This window comes from Macaca thibetana, chromosome 8, assembly GCF_024542745.1.
Source record: "Macaca thibetana thibetana isolate TM-01 chromosome 8, ASM2454274v1, whole genome shotgun sequence".
Taxonomy (NCBI): Eukaryota; Metazoa; Chordata; class Mammalia; order Primates; family Cercopithecidae; genus Macaca; species Macaca thibetana.
The window spans coordinates 104375643-104392782 of record NC_065585.1 but is presented as its reverse complement, the minus strand read 5'-3'; the positions used below and the strand labels follow the sequence as shown (position 1 = coordinate 104392782).

Sequence of the window (17140 nt, the reverse complement as noted above, 5' to 3'; positions counted from 1 at the left end):
GTGTTTTTCTAGTACCTTCTGACCACGGGTGGGTGAGCTTTCTTTTTTTTTTTTTTTTTTTTTTGAGACAGAGTCTTGCTCTGTCGCCCAAGCTGGAGTGCAGTGGCGCGATCCTGGCTCACTGCAAGCTCCGCCTCCTGGGTTCACGCCATTTTCCTGCCCCAGCCTCCCTAGTAGCTGGGACTACAGGCGCCCGCCACTGCGCCCGGCTCATTTTTTGTATTTTTAGTAGAGACGGGGTTTCACCGTGGTCTTGATCTCCTGACCTTGTGATCCGCCCGCCTCGGCCTCCCAAAGTGCTGGGATTACAGGCGTGAGCCACCGCGCCCGGCCAAAACTGTAGTCGGCAGGATTCGAACCTGCGCGGGGAAACCCCAATGGATTTCAAGTCCATCGCCTTAACCACTCGGCCACGACTACCCGCCTATATAAATATTAAAAGTGCTCCAGGTGAGGATCGAACTCACAACCTCGGCATTGCTCCGCTCGCACTGTCATATAAGTACCGCGATCAGTCTGCCCCCATTGTCTGTTTTAGGGATTTCAGGAGGTAGGTTCCTCCTCCGGGTAGGGCTAGAGACCTTCCCCTCATTGCCTGGGGGAGAACCTGGCTCCGGGGCGCGGACAGGGGCGGGTGGTAGGGGATGTACGGGTGTGTATGTGGAGAGGTATGCCAGGCTCTGCCCCTTAAAGTTTGGGGGCCGGCGGAGGCGGCGCCATGGCCGGGAGAAAGTGTCTCTCATTTAGGAGCGTTTGCAGGTCCAGAGTGAAGTCACTGAAGAGTGGAAGCGAGGAAGGAAGGAGCAGGATGATTAGACCTCAGCTGCGGCCCGCGGGGCTGGGACGATGCCTCCTGCCAGGGCTGCTGTTGCTCCTGGTGCCGGTCCTCTGGGCCGGGGCTGAGAGACTACATACCCAGCTGGCCTGCCCCGCGGTCTGCCAGCCCACGCGCTGCCCCGCGCTGCCCACCTGCTCGCTGGGGACCACGCCGGTGCTCGACCTGTGCCGCTGTTGCCGCGTCTGCCCCGCGGCCGAGGGTCAAGTCTGCGGCGGGGCGCAGGGACAGCCGTGCGCCCCGGGGCTGCAGTGCCTCAAGCCGCTGCGCCCCGGGCTCCCCAGCACCTGCGGTTGCCCGACGAAGGGAGTGGCCGTGTGCGGCAGCGACAGGCGCACCTACCCTAGCCTGTGTGCGCTTCGGACCGAAAACCGCGCCGCGCGCCGCCTGGGCAATATCTCGGCAGTGCCTGTGCAGTGGGGGGACTGCGGGGATACAGGTGAGCCGCAGGGGGCGCGCACCCTGGGGACACTTTCTAACTCTGGAGGAGCGTAAAGGAACAAGACCTCACTGAGATCGCATAGTTCGCGCAGGGTCCTCCTGCGTCATTTGCCTCCTGGATTCGACCCCTCTCTGTTCCTGATTTCCTTTCCTCCATAACAGGGGCTCTTTACCTTCTGCTACGTGGATTCTCCCTCACCATGCACCTTTTGAACACTGACTTGCCTTTAACATTTTCCCAACTAGGATAGCAGGTCTGGTTCGCTCGAGGCGTACTCTTGACCCAGTATTTCTTCATAGGGAGCAGAAGGGCAGGCCCGCTCAGGAGGAATTACAACTTCATCGCCGCGGTGGTGGAGAAGGTGGCGCCATCGGTGGTTCACATGCAGCTGTGGGGCAGGTAAAGGAGGAGGAGGAAGACCTCCACTGTCCCAGCTAATGGTTTCTGCGTGCCTACCTACTCCAGACCCTTCGCAAGCGTCATTTAATTCTAAAACACCAGTGAGGAAACTGAGACATAAAGAGGTTGAATAACCTGTTCAAGGTCATTTAACCAAAGAGCAGAGGCACAAGGATAACTTCCAAATCCGAGCTCCCCCTGCCCACTTAGGTGGCTGGTGCTTTTTCCCCGTCCTGCCACAGACAAAATTTAAGGTCAGATGTAAGAGCTAGTAGGCATTTTCTTTTCTTTTTTTGAGACAAGGTCTTGCTCTGTCGCCAAGGCTGAAATGCAATGACAGATCATGGCTCACTGCAGCTCCATCTACCAGGCTCAAGTAATCCTCCCACCTCAGCCTTTGGAGTAACTGGGACTATAGGCAGGTGCCACCACACCCAGCTAATATTTGTATTTTTTGGAGAGACAAGGTATTTTTATATTGCCCAGGCTGGTCTCAAACTCTTGGACCCAAACGATCTGCCACCTTAGCCTCCCAAGGTGCTGGGATTACGGGTGTGAGCCACCACATCCAGCTTAGTAGGCATTTTGGTTGTGATCTTGCTCAGCCCCCACTTTGGAGGCAAGGAAATCCAGACCCAGAGAGCAGGGTTAATTTGTCCTATGTTACGAGGCCAGTTGGTGGTGGAAACTAAGCCAGAATCAGAGCCCTTTGATTCTCTCCTGCCTGGGTCCTTGACACTGTGGTACGAGGCTCTTACTTTTGCCTCTAGTATTAGGATTGGGTTCAGCCTTTTCGCAGCAGAGAACCCATGGGCTGCTACACTAACCAACTCTGAAGAGGCAGTGTCCCTGGAAAAGGAGAGCTGGAGCCAGCTCTCAACCATGCTCACAAGAGATGGCTGGGGCCCTGTGGGTGCCAAGTCCATTGATACATGGAGAAAATTTACGCATAGCCAGGGAAAAGTGAAATGTCTGAGAAAACTGTGATGGAAGTCTGGGCATGGTGGCTCACGCCTGTAATCCCAGCACTTTGGAAGGCCGAGGCGTGTGTATCACCTGAGGTCAGGCGTTCGAGACCAGCCTGGCCAACATGGTGAAACCCTGTCTCTACGAAAAATACAAAAATTAGTCAGGCATGGTGGTGCATGCCTGTAGTCTCAGCTACTCGGGAGGCTGAGGCAGAAAAATTGCTTGAACCCGGGAGGTGGTCACAGTGAGCCGAGATTGTGCCACTGCACTCCAGCCTGGGCAACAGAATGAGATTCTGTCTCAAAAAAAGAAAAAAGAAATAAAGAAAAGAAAACTGTGATGGAGGTATGTTTAATAAGAGTGAGGTTCCCGTGACTCTCAGATGATATGGCTGTATCCCCTAACTTTCTTGCCCTCTGTCTATACTATTGTCTTGTGGAGACAGGTTACTTCACGGCAGGATGCCTGTTCCTGTGTACAGTGGCTCTGGGTTCATAGTGTCTGAGGATGGGCTCATTATTACCAATGCCCACGTTGTCAGGAACCAGCAGTGGATTGAGGTGGTGCTCCAGAATGGGGCCCGTTATGAAGCCGTTGTCAAGGATATTGACCTTAAATTGGATCTTGCGGTGATTAAGATTGAACCGAATGTGAGTATTTCAGGGCTGAGTCAGAGTCTGCATATTTGGAGATTTTTATCTATTTGCTGGTATTTTCTGCCCCACTACACTCTCACACCACATCTTTTCTGTCAAATATATGCTTTTCTCTGGTTTCTTTCTGTTCTTTACTCCTTCTTATTTGCTTCAGTGCCTTTCTATATATCCCTTACCTTTTCTTTTCTCTTTTCTTTTCTTCTCTTTTCTTTTCTTTCTTTTTGAAACAGTTTCCCTCTGTCGCCCATGCTGGAGTGCAGTGGCTCAGTCTCAGCTCACTGCAACCTCTGCCTCCTGGGTTCAAGCGATTCTCCTGCCTCAGTCTCCTGAATAGCTGGGATTACAGGCGCCTGCCACCATGCCCGGCTAATTTTTGTACTTTTAGTAGAGACTGGGTTTTACCATGTTGGTCAGGCTGGTCTCAAACTCCTGACTTCAAGTGATCTGCCTGCCTCGGCCTCTCAAAGTGCTAGGATTACAGGTGTGAGCCACTGCGCTTGGCCTCTAACTGTTTCTATTAACTATCAAGCAGTCTTTTTTTTTTTTTTTTCCCCTCCTTCAACTCCTCCTTCAACAAACGCTGCTTCAGGGAAAATTATTCCTCTATTTGTCTTAGGATATCGGAAATTACTGCAATGGACTCAAAGTTGCTAAGGAATACTTTGAAGTCCTTACTACACATAGTACTCATGGTGTGCACATCAGATATATTGACATGGTGTTTGAGAGCTTTTTAGAAATTCAGTCTCAGCCTTTACCCAGACAGATGTGCTGACTCAGAATCTGCATTAACATAACATCCCGAGGTGATTTGCATGCACATTACAGTGTGAGAAGTGTCACCCTGGGTGACCTTCTTTCTGTTTGTGGCTTATTCACTTTGACTGTTAAGCTTCGAGCTGGAATGGTGCTGTGTAAATTGCTAATGTCAGTTTATGTTCATCAGTGACTTCACTGGCTGTTTACTAATAGTAATTTCTATAAAGTAATTGTTTTAGATCTTAGAAATGGTCCTAGTCATCTTAACAATTGAGAGCTTCACGGTAGTTGGACTTTGAGGAAGAAGTAGAAGGCAGTCATAGAAGCTGTGTGAGTGGGTGCTTCTCAGGTGGTAAGGGCCAAGGTGATGGAGACAGCATCATATATGTGTTAGACACACACATTGGTCACTTCTGATCTTGATTTGTTCTTTGCCCTTTCTGTCCTCCTCATGCCTCTCTGGGCACGTGCAGGCTGACCTTCCTGTACTGATGCTGGGAAGATCCTCTGACCTTCGGGCCGGAGAGTTTGTGGTGGCTCTGGGCAGCCCAGTTTCTCTGCAGAACACAGCTACTGCAGGAATTGTCAGCACCAAACAGCGAAAGGGCAACGAACTGGGGATGAAGGATTCAGATATAGACTACGTCCAGATTGATGCCGCAATTAATGTAAGTCACTTAGGACAGAGGTGCCCAACCCGTGGGCTGTGGACCAGTACAGGTCCATGGCCTGTTAGAAACTGGGCCGCACAGCAGGCGGTGAGCCACGGGCGAGTGAGAATGACCGCCCGAGTTCCACCTCCTGTCAGATCAGCGGCGGCATTAGATTCTCATAGGAGTGCAAACCCATTGTGAACTGCACATGCAAGGGATCTAGGTTGCATGTTCCTTATGGGAATCTAACTCATGCCTGACGATCTGAGGTGGAGCAGTTTCATCCCAAACCATCCCTCTTTGTGGAAGAATCGTCTTCCACAAAGCCGATCCCTGTGCCAAAAAGTTTGGGGATTGCTGACACAGGAGGCCTATCCTCGGATCACACAATATTGGCAGTTCAGTGAGAAGAATATGTCAGAGTGAACTTTGGCCTTTTGGGAATGTCCAGGTTTGGTTAAATTGCTGTGGGAGGAATGGAATGCCACTTTGTTAGAGTCTGTCCTGTTCAATGTGATCACTGGCATCCATGCTATTGGGTGGTCTGTTGTGGAGGTCACCTTTCCTGTAAGAAGGTGGTGGTCCCTTGACTGGGCGCGGTGGCTCTCACCTGTAATCCCAGCACTTTGGGAGGCCAAGGTGGGCGGATCATGAGGTCAGGAGTTCGAGACCAGTCTGGCCAACATGGTGAAACCCCGTCTCTACTAAAAATACAAAAATTAGCCGGGTGTGGTGGCGGGTACCTGTAATCCTACCTACTCAACAGGCTGAGGCAGGAGAATCACTTGAACCGGGAGGCAGAGGTTGCAGTGAGTCGAGATTGTGCCATTGCATTCCAGCCTGGGCAACAGAGTAAGACTCCATCTCAAAAAAAAAAAAAAAAAAAAAAAAAAAAAAGAAGAAGGTGGTGGTCCCACTGCTATAGTTCTTTACCTACACTTACTTTGGTATTGGTGATGATAGGGGCACAATTTTGCCAGCCAGAGGGGAATAGGAGCTTACTAGAGTGGGCTGCTTTTGGTAAACTGTTTTGGGAGCTGTGTATAAAGGACAAGGGAGCATGTATTCATTGGCTTCACTGATGTCTTTTTCAAATTCCGCTTTTAGCCTGGGAATTCTGGTGGTCCTCTGGTGAACTTGGTAAGTGATCACTTTCCTTGTTGCTTCATGTTTCCTCTTGAATTTCAAAGACTTTATTAATTCCAGGTCAGGGGTGGTGGCTCAAGCCTCTAATCCCAGCACATCTGGGATGATTGCCTGGGGCCAGGAGTTTGAGACTAGCCTGGGCAACACAGCAAGACACCGTATCTACAAAAACAAAAACAAAAAAGGACTTTACATTTTCCATGGTGCAGACTCGGGTGCCACTCTTGTGTAGAGAGCTGTGGAATGGTGCTTTTCTGTTCTTGGACCTTAAATCAATAGTTAGAAAAAATTCAAGCTTGTTATCCTGGTGTGTGATCTCATCCCACTGAGAACACTGGGGTTCTAGCTCTGGCTTCCTTTGAAATTTCTCTCTTCCCCGTGCTTTCTGTTTTCATTGGCTAGTTACCAAAAGCCCTGGATTTTATTTATTTATTTATTTAATAGAGATAATGTCTCACTATGTTGGCCAGGCTGGTCTCGAACCCCTGAGTTCAAGTGATCCTCCTGCCTCGGCCTCCCAAGATGTTAGGATTATAGGCATGAGCCACCACACTGTGCCAAAAGCCCTGGATATTAAACCCAGGTTTATGCCGAATGACCAGCTTTGCTATGAAATGTAGATCCTTGAAGACCCCCTGATGCTGCATATGAAGAACTGTCTCTCATTTAAAAATGCTAATTACATAACGTCATCTGTCCAGGTTTTTAGTCTTGACCTCTTGACCTGCTTATAGATGAGAGAAAAGCCACAACCAGCACTCCTGACTTTAAGTGAGCTGCCTGCCTTGGCCTCCCAAATACATTGCTGTGTCATATGTTCTTAAATTGTATTCCATGTCTCTAGTGGAAATGCCAGGTTTTCTAGTTGCTCAAATACATGTGAACACCTGAAAGAGTGCAGTACTGTTTGACATATAGCATGCGATCATCCTTTCTCAGTCCTTTTGCACTGATTGCTTTTGGTTCCTGTTTAAATATTACATTTGCTTTTAGAATGAATTTTATGCAAAATGATTGTTTTTTTTTTTTTTTCACTCATAGCATTGCATGTCATTTTTGTTTGTTTTGTTCCTGCCTTCTCCATTAGACAATGAGTTTACTAGAGCAGGGATGAAATGCAGAATTTCAGGCCATACCCCAGACCTACTGAATTACAATCTGTAGTTTAACACAATCAGAAATCTCTTTTCTGGCTGGGTACAGTGGCTCACTGCTGTAATCCTAGCACTTTGGGAGGCTGAAGCGGGTGGATCACCTGAGGTCAGGAATTCAAAACCAGTCTGTCCAACATGGTGAAAACCCATCTCTACCTAAAATACAAAAAAAAAAAAAAAAAAGAAAAATTAGCTGGGCATGGTGGCATGCGCCTGTAATCCCAGCTACTTGGGAGGCTGAGGCAGGAGAATCGCTTGAACCCAGGATGCAGAGGTTGCAATGAGTCAAGATTGCACCAATGCAACACAGCTTGGGCAACACAGCGAGACTCCATCTCAAAAAGAAAAAAAAAAAGAAAAGAACAAAGAAATCTCTTTTCTATCCTTTCCCATTACCTAAAAGGCTACAGGAAGATGAGGTGCATAAAGAGGAAAATACTTTCTACCTCCTACCTTTAGCTTAGCAAAGCTTTGTTCCCTAAGATCAATTTTGCTAATTCTTCTGAATAGTTTCAGTGCAGTGTTGCTGACAATCCCACAGCTTTTTACCTTTTCCATGTTTATTTTTAGTTTTGGTTAAATAATAAAAAGGCAAATGCTCCTTGTCCTACCTTTGTCCAAACACAAACTGTGGCTCACTTTTAAAGTCAATGTAACTTACTAAACGAAAAAAATGAGCTCAATAATTTTTTTTTTTTTTTTTTTGTGATGGAGTCTTGCTCTGTCGCCCAGGCTGGAGTGCATTGGCACGATCTCGGCTCACTGCAAGCTTCGCCTCCCGGGTTCACACCATTTTCCTGCCACCATGCCTGGCTAATTTTTTATATTTTTAGTAGAGACGGGGTTTCAACGTGTTAGCCAGGATGGTCTCGATGTCCTGACCTCGTGATCTGCCCGCCTTGGCCTCCTAAAGTGCTGGGATTACAGGCGTGAGCCACTGTGCCCGGCCATGAGCTCAAGATTTTATTTTATTTATTTATTTATTTTATTTATTTATTTTTTTTGAGACGGAGTCTCGCTCTGTCGCCCAGGCTGGAGTGCAGTGGCCGGATCTCAGCTCACTGCAAGCTCCGCCTCCCGGGTTCACGCCATTCTCCTGCCTCAGCCTCCCAAGTAGCTGGGACTACAGGCGCTCGCCGCCACGCCCGGCTAGCTTTTTGTATTTTTTTAGTAGAGACGGGGTTTCACCGTGTTAGCCAGGATGGTCTCGGTCTCCTGACCTCATGATCCGCCCATCTCGGCCTCCCAAAGTGCTGGGATTACAGGCGTGAGCCACCGCGCCCGGCCGAGCTCAAGATTTTAAAAAATCCTCAGCATCCTTGATCCTTTGGCCATGAAAAAAAGGTAACTTCTGTGCATGTGCAGTTGCCCTTTGCCCTATAAAGGAACATCCGTTGCTCTCTTTTGAAGAAGTACAAAGTTCCTCTCTGCCCGGTTTTCTTACCCTAAGTAACTAGCTTCACTCCTTCCTCTGTATGTTCTGGTCTTGCACTCGTCAGTCTGCAAAACTTCATGACTGAATGATGTCCCCTCCCTTGCCAGGATGGTGATGTGGTTGGCGTCAATTCATTGAGAGTGACTGAAGGAATCTCCTTTGCAATTCCTTCAGATCGAGTTAGGCCGTTCTTGGAAGAATACCATAAGCGCCAGTTGACAGGTAAAGCAAGTTGGAATGTTTTTGTTTGTTTCCTCGTGCTTTTCAGGAACATTCAATCTTTTGTGGTGACAGCAATTTTTTTGTTTTTGTGTTTGAGACAGAATTTTGCCTGTCATCCAGGTTGGAGTGCAGTGGCGCGATCTTGGTTTACTGCAACCTCTGCCTCCTGGGTTCAAGCAATTCTCCTGCCTCAGCCTCCCGAGTAGCTGGGACTACAGGCACCCACTGCCACACCCAGCTAATTTTTGTATTTTTAGTAGAGATGGGGTTTCACTATGTTGGCCAAGCTGGTCTTGAACTCCTGACCTCCAGTGATCCGCCTGCCTCGGCCTCCCAAAATGCTGGGATTACAGGTGTGAGCCACCACGCCTGGCCCAGAGACAGCCATTTGAATCCTGTAGACTACTGGGTCACTCACTTGTACGCATAATGGTGTAATGGTGCATATAATTTGAGCAGCACTGTTTGGGGGACTAGGCACAAACCAAGCATGAGTTGTACCCAGAAATATTTGGATTGAGCTAATGTGGAAATGAAACCCAGGGGCTGGAGGCAGGAGGTGGGTGGAAGGAGTGTAAAAGTGCTAATGACAAAGGTTCTCTGAAGCCTGTGTTTCATCCAGGTAACCTAAAAGGATAGCTATGATGGCAAAGAGATCCTGGGACATGGGTGTCTGTTAAGCTGCGGTAACAGGAAAGAGGTTTTGTTGTAACACATCATAACTTTCCTTTCCAGGAATGGTGTTTTCAAATAAGAAATATCTGGGTCTGCAAATGCTGCCCCTCACTATGCCGTAAGCATGTGTTTGAATATGTCTGGGTTGTTTTTCAGAGGCAAAAACCATAGCTGCACAGTCTTAACAGAAAAGCTGAGCTACTTGGACCACAGCCAGGTACTCTTGTGACCCTAGGCCCTATCTGTCTCAGCGTATGTATCTGCCTCTGCCTGTGTCAGCACTAACTATACATAGTTTATTTCATTGTGGCTGTATTTTATAATGTCCAGTGGTTCTAGGCTTTGGGATAGAGGCTCAGCCCGAACCAAGAGAATGACTGTGATTAGCTTGATGGAATCTTCCCTGGCCTTTGTGAGCCTAGAGCAGAACAGAGTACCTACTAAGAGTCTCAGGCTTTTACCAGGGCTCAGAAGACTAATTCATTGTTTTCTAATCTTCTCACTTCTCTTAGCCTTAGTAAAGAATTGAAAATACATTATCCAGATTTCCCCGATGTGAGTTCTGGGGTTTATGTATGTAAAGTGGTGGAAGGAACAGCTGCTCAAAGGTAAGTGAAGTGAAGGCCTTTGTCATCTACCTTTGCTTTTACTAGATGTGTGCCATGGTAAAACACATGGGAGATCCAGACTTGATCTGTCCAATACAGTGGCCACTACCTACATGTAGCATGTACTGAACACATGAAATGTGGCTGGCGTGACTGAGGAACTGAATTTTGAATTAAATTAAGTTTAATTTAAATAAAAAACCCCAGGTCAGGCACAGTGGCTCATGCCTGTAATCCCAACACTTTGGGAGGCCAAGGTAGGCGGATCACCTGAGGTCGGGAGTTTGAGACAAGCCTGGCCAACATAGTGAAACTGTCTCTACTAAAAATACAAAAATTAGTGGGTGCGCCTGTAACTGCAGCTACTTGGGAGGCTGAGGCAGGAGAATCGCTTGGACATGGGAGGCAGAGGTTGCAGTGAGCTGAGATCACACCACTGTACTCCAGTCTGGGCAACAGACCAAGACTCTGCCTCAAAAAAAAAAAAAATAAAATAAAGATATTATCATTGTGTAGTAGTATATTGGGGTGTGTGTTATTTCAAGTGGATTTCAAAGACATAGGAAACAGAGTGTAAAATAACTATTTAAAAAATATCACGTTATAATGATAATATTTTGGATATATTGTGTTAAATAAGATATATTAGTAAATTAAATTCATCTGTTTAAAAATTTTTTAAAATGTGGCTACATGAAAATTTAAAATTACATATGTGGCTTGCACTGTTGTCTATAGGACAACAGTGGTACTTGGGTACTTATAAAGGCTTTTTTTGTATTTTGGGAGGGAGGTGGTTCTCTATAGTCTAAGAAGAGTTCATGTTATGAATTAATAGCATAAGTTTAAATTAATTTGGCTAGGAATTCCCAAATCTACTCTTTCAATATTAATAGTTATTACTTAATAACTATTAAGTGATTAACACCTATTAGGTATTAGTAACTAACTATTCATTAATAGTTTTTTTTTTTTCCTTTTGAGATGGAGTCTCACTCTTGTTGCCCAGGCTGGAGTGCAACGGTACGATCTTGGCTCACTGCAACCTCCACCTCCCAGGTTCAAGCGATTCTCCTGCCTCAGCCTCCCGAGTAGCTGGGATTACAGGCACCGGCCACCATGCTTGGTTAATTGTTGTATTTTTAGTAGAGACAGGGTTTCACCGTGTTGGCCAGGCTGGTCTTGAACTGCTGACCTCAAGTGATCCACCCACCTTGGCCTCCCCAAGTACTAGGATTACAGGTGTGAGCCACTATGCCTGGCCCATTAATAGTTATTATTAAGAATGGGAAGAATTTAAAGTGTTAAAGGTTTGAGTATATATTTTAGGTTTTTTTTTTTTTTGAGACGGAGTTTCACTCTTGTCACCCAGGCTGGAGTGCAATGGCGAAATCTTGGCTCACTGCAAACTCCGCCTCCTGGGTTCATGAGATTCTCCTGCCTCAGCCTCCCAAGTAGCTGCCTTTACAGGTGCCTGCCACCATGCCCAGCTAATTTTTGTATTTTTATTAGAGTCAGAGTTTCACCATATTGGCCAGGCTGGTCTCGAACTCCTGACCTCAGGTGATCCACCTACCTTGGCCTCCCAAAGTGCTGAGATTACAGGCATGAGCCACCGCGCCCAGCCATATTTTAGGTATTTTAAAACAAATTTTTTGGCTGGGCATGTTGGCTCACCCCTGTAATCCTAGCACTTGGGGAGACTGACGTGGGAGGATTGCTTGAGCCTGGGAGTTCGAGACCAGCCTGGGGAACATGGTGAAGCTCTGTCTCTACAAAAAATAAAAATTAGGCCAGGTGCCGTGACTCAGGCCTGTAATCCCAGCACTTTGGGAGGCCAAGGTGGGCAGATCACTTGAGGTCAGGATTTTGAGACCAACCTGGCAAACTTGGTGAAACCCCATCCCTACTTAAAAAATATAAAAATTAGCTGGGTGTAGTGTTCCATGCCTGTAATCCCAGCTACTTGGGAGGCTGAGGTCGGAGGATTACTTGAACCTGGGCAGCAGAGGTTGCAGTGAGCTGGAATCACGCCCTTGTACTCCAGCCTGGGCAATAAAGCGAGACTCCATTAAAAAAAAAAATTAGCCAGGCGCGGTGGCTTGCGCCTGTGGTCCCAGTTACTTGGGGAGGTTGAGATGGGAGGATCATCTGAAGTCTGGGCTGTAATGAGCTGTGCTCGTGCCACTGCACTCCAGCCTGGGCAAGAGAGTGAGACCCTGTCTCAAACAAACAAGCAAAAAAAAAAAAAAAAAAAAAAAACTATAGCAAAACCCCACAAAACCTACGTTTTTATTTGAATCCTGAATGACAATATCAGAGGCCAGCACTAAGACCTGTGTAATAAAGCAAAGGCTAGAACAGCTTCCAAAAGAAGGTTCTCCAGCTGATTTCACTGTTGTTTCAAAACATTTAATACTAAGTACTGAGGGAAGAGGTGCCTTGTCCTACAAATATCATTCTCCTGGGCTTCTCTGTTGTACTTCTTCTTCTTCTTCTTTTTTTTTTTTTTTTTTTGAGACAGAGTCTTGCTCTGTCCCCATGCTGGACTGCAATGGCGTGATCTCGGCTCACTGCAACCTCTGCCTCCTGGGTTCAAGCGATTCTCCTGCCTCAGCCTCCCGAGTAGTGGGACTACAGGCGCGCGCCACCACGCCCGGCTAATTTTTGTATTTTTAGTAGAGATGGGTTTTCGGTGTTTTCGGCCAGGATGGTCTGGATCTCTTGACCTTGTGATCCGCCTGTCTTGGCCTCCCAAAGTGCTGGGATTATAGCCGTGAGCCACCGCGCCTGGTCTGTACTTCTTTATTATCCCTTCTCATTGTTTTTCTTTTTCAAGAGCTCAGTAATCTGTTTAGATTATGGCACCACTTTCACTGGGGCTTTCCCTCTGGTGAAATCAGAGGGCACTGTTCAGCATAGCAGTCATAGGTCTCATGTTACTAAATTTGGCATATCTCTGGCTTTTCTGGACTTTTCTCATTCCTGCTCTGCTCCACTCTTCCCCCACCTCCTTATTTTTAAGTTCTGGTTCGAGACCAAAGCTATTTCTTTCGGCTAAGTCCTTGCTACTCAGAATGTGGTCTGCAGACCAGCGTCATTAGCTCAGCAGGGCTTGTTGGAAAGGCAGAATCATAGGTCCCACCTTTGATCCACTGAATCGGAATCTGCATGTTTAACAAGATGCCCAGGTGATTCACATGTATGTTAAAATGTGAAAATTAGTGCCGGAAGTTGCTGATGAACAGAAATCAGGACTGGGCATGGTGGCTCATACCATGATGTGGGAGGATCATTTGAAACCGGGAGTTCGAGACCAGCCTGAGCAACATAGTTTCTAAAAATAAATAAACAAAATAAACAAAATCAGCTGGGTGTGGTGGCAGGTGCCTGTAGTCCCAAATACTTGGGAGGCTGAGGCAGGAGGATCACGTGAGCCCAGGAGTTTGAGGCTGCAGTGAGCCATGATTGTACCACTGTACTCCAGCCTGGGTAACAGAGTGAGAGGCTGTCTCAAACAAATCTGTTCTTTCTGGCTTTCACCAACTTATACCTAATAATAATGATAATTACACCATTATCTGGCACTTACAAAACTTTTACTATATCTCAGGCACTATTTGAAGTGTTTTATTTTTATTTTTATTTTTTTTGAGACTGAGTTTTGCTCCTGTTGCCCCAGCTGGAGTGCAATGGCGTGCTCACTGCAACCTCCGCCTCCTGGGTTCAAGCGATTCTTCTGCCTTAGTCTCCCAAGTAGCTGGGATTACACACCTAGCTAATGATTGTACCTTTAATAGAGACGAGATTTCACCATGTTGGCCAGGCTGGTCTCGAACTCCTACCCTCAGGCAATCCACACGCCTGGGCCTCCCAAAGTGCTGGGATTACAGGTGTAAGCCACTGCTCCTGGCCTATTTGAAGTATTTTATACACCTGTTTGTGCTCCCAACATTTTGTGATATAGGTATTATTTTACAGAGGAAGCAGCTGTGGTACAAAGAGGTTCATTAACTTGTAGAATGCAGTAAATCAGAGAGCAGAGAGCAGGGATGTGGGCCCTGGCTGAACCCTTCTATTATCCTGCTTTGGTGGTTGCTTTTTTGTTTCTGAGAGGCAGAGTGATTTAGTGGCAAGAAGATGGGTTCCCAAGTTTGAAAGACCCAGGATGAAATCCCTCTCACAAGTTGCATGACACAGAAAAAGGTCATTTGTCCTATCTGAGCCATAGTTCCTCATATTTGGTGCATAGGTTATTAGTAATAATTTGTGGGTTTTTCTCTTTTCTGAATCACAGGACTAGTATGAATTAAGTTCTCTATAAGTTCTTTCTTTGTACTTACTGGTCCTAAGTCATCCACCTAAACTGTCCTTGTTCTAAGATTATTTCTTGATTTTAGTTTTATACTTAAGCATCTCTTCACATCCTCTTGCATTAAACTTCTTCTTTTTAAACTCCACATATCTTGATCAAACCACATTATCATTCTTCCTTGAGCTTCCCATTTCTATCAAATGGTGTCTCCTGGAGTCATTTGCTGTTCCTTTTTCAGCCTATTTTTACCAAATCACTGGCATGGCTATTTCTGTATTGTAGTGTTTTGTATTTGGAGCTGGTTTTTGCTTCTAGAATATATAGTCTATGTGAAGCAATTAAGTTGAAGGCAATAAAGTCACAACTTTGGGGAAAAGGAGCCTAGAGCCAGAGCTTGAAATATTTAGACTCAGAAGGTTGGCGGGTTTTTGATTTACTGGAAGCAGAATTTCTATAATGCAGCTCAGCATCCTTCCCAGCTCCATAAGCTGGTGAGCCAGGCAGCGGGGTGGGGGTGGGGATGGGGGGCGGGTGGCGGGGGAAGATGGGCAAGTGAGTGGGCTGCCAGAATCAAACTGAGCCGAGTTTAAGTGTCTGGGAGAAAACATAGCACTTGGGCTTTTCACTTTGGCTGCTGAAGCTGGGAGTATGTTTGAAGTTCACAGAGGTCAGGGACTGAGAGAAATTAAAAGCTAAACTCCCCCTTCCAAACCAATTCCAAAAAATGGGAGGAGTAAACTTCTCACATGATTCTGATAGGAAATTAATTTTATAAAGGTAAACTGTCTAGAGGACAATTGTCCTCTAGAGATGTTTTTGCAGCATATTTTAGAATAGCTTTATGATTTGGAAGGATTGAGGCTATTTCTGGTTTGTATGCTTAATGCCAGCAAAATAGTGCCATTAAGACAGAGATATTATAGATGGGGATAAGTAAAATTCTTCTTGTAGTTTCATGGTTCTCTTTTTTTTTTCTCTCTCTCAGCTCTGGATTGAGAGACCATGATGTAATTGTCAAGATAAATGGGAAACCTATTACTACTACAACTGATGTTCTTGAAGCTCTTGACAGTGATTCCCTTTCCATGGCTGTTCTTCGGGGAAAAGATAATTTGCTCCTGACAGTCATACCTGAAGTAATCAACTAAATATCTTGTTTTAAAGTGGGATTATCTAAAACAAAAAACAAACAAAAAAAAACCAGTTATATCACCTGGTTTGGAGATGTGCCAAACATGGCAAGAGGTTTTTGGATCTTCTTCTTATAAAGAAAAATGGATGGTATCAACCCAAGTGCCCATCGATGACAGACTGGATAAAGCAAACGTGGTACATATACACCATGGAATACTATGCAGCCATAAAAAGAACAGTCCTCTGCAGGGACATGTATGGAGCTGGAAACCATTATCCTCAGCAAACTAACACAGGAATAGAAAACCAAATACTGCATATTCTCACTTATAAGTGGGAGCTGAACAATGAGAACACATGAACATAGGGAGGTGAACAACACATACTGGGGCCTGGCAGGGGGTAGGGTAGAGGGAGGGAGAGCATTAGCAAAAATAGCTAATGCATGCTGGGCTTAACACCCAGGTGATGGGTTGATAGGTGCAGCAAAGCATCATGGCACACATTTACCTATGTAACAAACCTGCACATCCTGCATGTGTACCTCAGAAATTAAAAATAAAAATAAAAATAAAAATGGTAATCTGTTGTGAGATTACAATTAAAAAATAAAAAAATGGAGTTTGAAACACATACACACATTCAGGGATCATTAGGTTGGGGTACTATGCTGTTGCTAAGATGCCTATGTCAAGTGGAAGAAGAACAGTGTCAGGAAATCTGGGGGAACTGATAACATTTTATTAAAGGTAAGAAACAAATAAAAGACAGGCAGTTTCTAATTTAACCTTGAGAGGACACTGTAGTATTTTAAACCTTTATAGCCATAAACTAGATATAATACACACATATACAAATAGATCTGTCTACCAAAATTTAAGAAACAGCCTGAATAAAGTGCAAAGGCAATCAATTGTTAAATAATACTCCTTTAATCCATCAGGTTTTCAGGTTGTATCACATTTGGCCAGGTTTGTGGGTAGACGGATGATGGGTGTCATTTAAAAGTCAAATGAAAACTGGTAATTTTGGATTGTCACATAGGAATATTGATGATTCTCAGCACTCTAGCAGTGAGAACAACTTTTGTCTCCAGCAGCTTTTCTGACTGTAAGAAGGGCATCTTCAGTAGTTTCTAGTCTTTTTCCCTTTTAACTAAGTTCTCACCCCTGGCAACATAAATGACTTTAAGCCTTGGAGCTGCAAATTTTTTTTTATTTTGGGGGGGACAGGGTCTCATTCTGTTGCTCAGGATGAAGTGCAGTGGTGGGATCTTGGCTCACTGCAACCTCTGCCTCCTGGGTTCAAGTGATTCTCTTACCTCAACCTCCCGAGTAGCTGGGCTTACAGGTGCACGCCACCACGCCTGGCTAATTTTTGTATTTTCACTAGAGACGGGGGGTGGTCTCACCATGTTGGCCAGGCTGGTCTTGAACTTCTGACCTTAAAAGATTCACCTGCCTCGGCCTCCCAAAGCGCAGGGATTACAGGCTTGAACCACTGTGCTGGGCCCAAAGTTTCTTATTTTTTAAAGAAAACAACTTTTGGTAGGGTTATGAATATACTTAGAAGGTTAAAAAAGTGTGAAATGAGGCAGGACTTGGTTAGGTGTAAAGTAGCATCTTGTTTTGGGTAATATATGTTTTTTAGACTTCCCTTAGTTTTAAAATATATATATATATGGCATCCTTGAACTCCCTTAAACTTTATTTGTATAAATTTATGGGGTACCAGTACA

General features: G+C 45.6%; 1 protein-coding gene and 1 non-coding gene across 2 annotated transcripts; one reads left to right on the top strand and one right to left on the bottom strand.

Moving 5' to 3' along the window:
• The first annotated feature begins 227 nt into the window (after positions 1 to 227).
• HTRA4 (HtrA serine peptidase 4) lies at positions 228 to 15973 on the top strand. The gene is made up of 9 exons (XM_050801372.1): positions 228 to 1274; positions 1577 to 1676; positions 3091 to 3295; positions 4534 to 4728; positions 5821 to 5853; positions 8556 to 8670; positions 9406 to 9463; positions 9858 to 9953; positions 15254 to 15973. Exons 1-9 carry the CDS (start codon positions 719 to 721, stop codon positions 15414 to 15416), a joined length of 1521 nt encoding a protein of 506 aa, XP_050657329.1. The 5' UTR covers positions 228 to 718; the 3' UTR covers positions 15417 to 15973.
• On the bottom strand, positions 339 to 420 carry TRNAS-UGA (transfer RNA serine (anticodon UGA)). Its single transcript has one exon. It is a non-coding gene; the product is annotated as a tRNA-Ser (tRNA).
• Positions 15974 to 17140: the final 1167 nt, after the last annotated feature.

Excerpts from the sequence above, each read along its gene's own strand:
- HTRA4 (XM_050801372.1), top strand. The coding sequence starts at position 719 with ATGGCCGGGAGAAAGTGTCTCTCATTTAGGAGCGTTTGCAGGTCCAGA. Across the intron at positions 8,671-9,405 it reads CCATAAGCGCCAGTTGACAG|GAATGGTGTTTTCAAATAAG; the intron begins GTAAAGCAAGTT and ends TTTCCTTTCCAG. Across the intron at positions 9,954-15,253 it reads GAAGGAACAGCTGCTCAAAG|CTCTGGATTGAGAGACCATG; the intron begins GTAAGTGAAGTG and ends TCTCTCTCTCAG.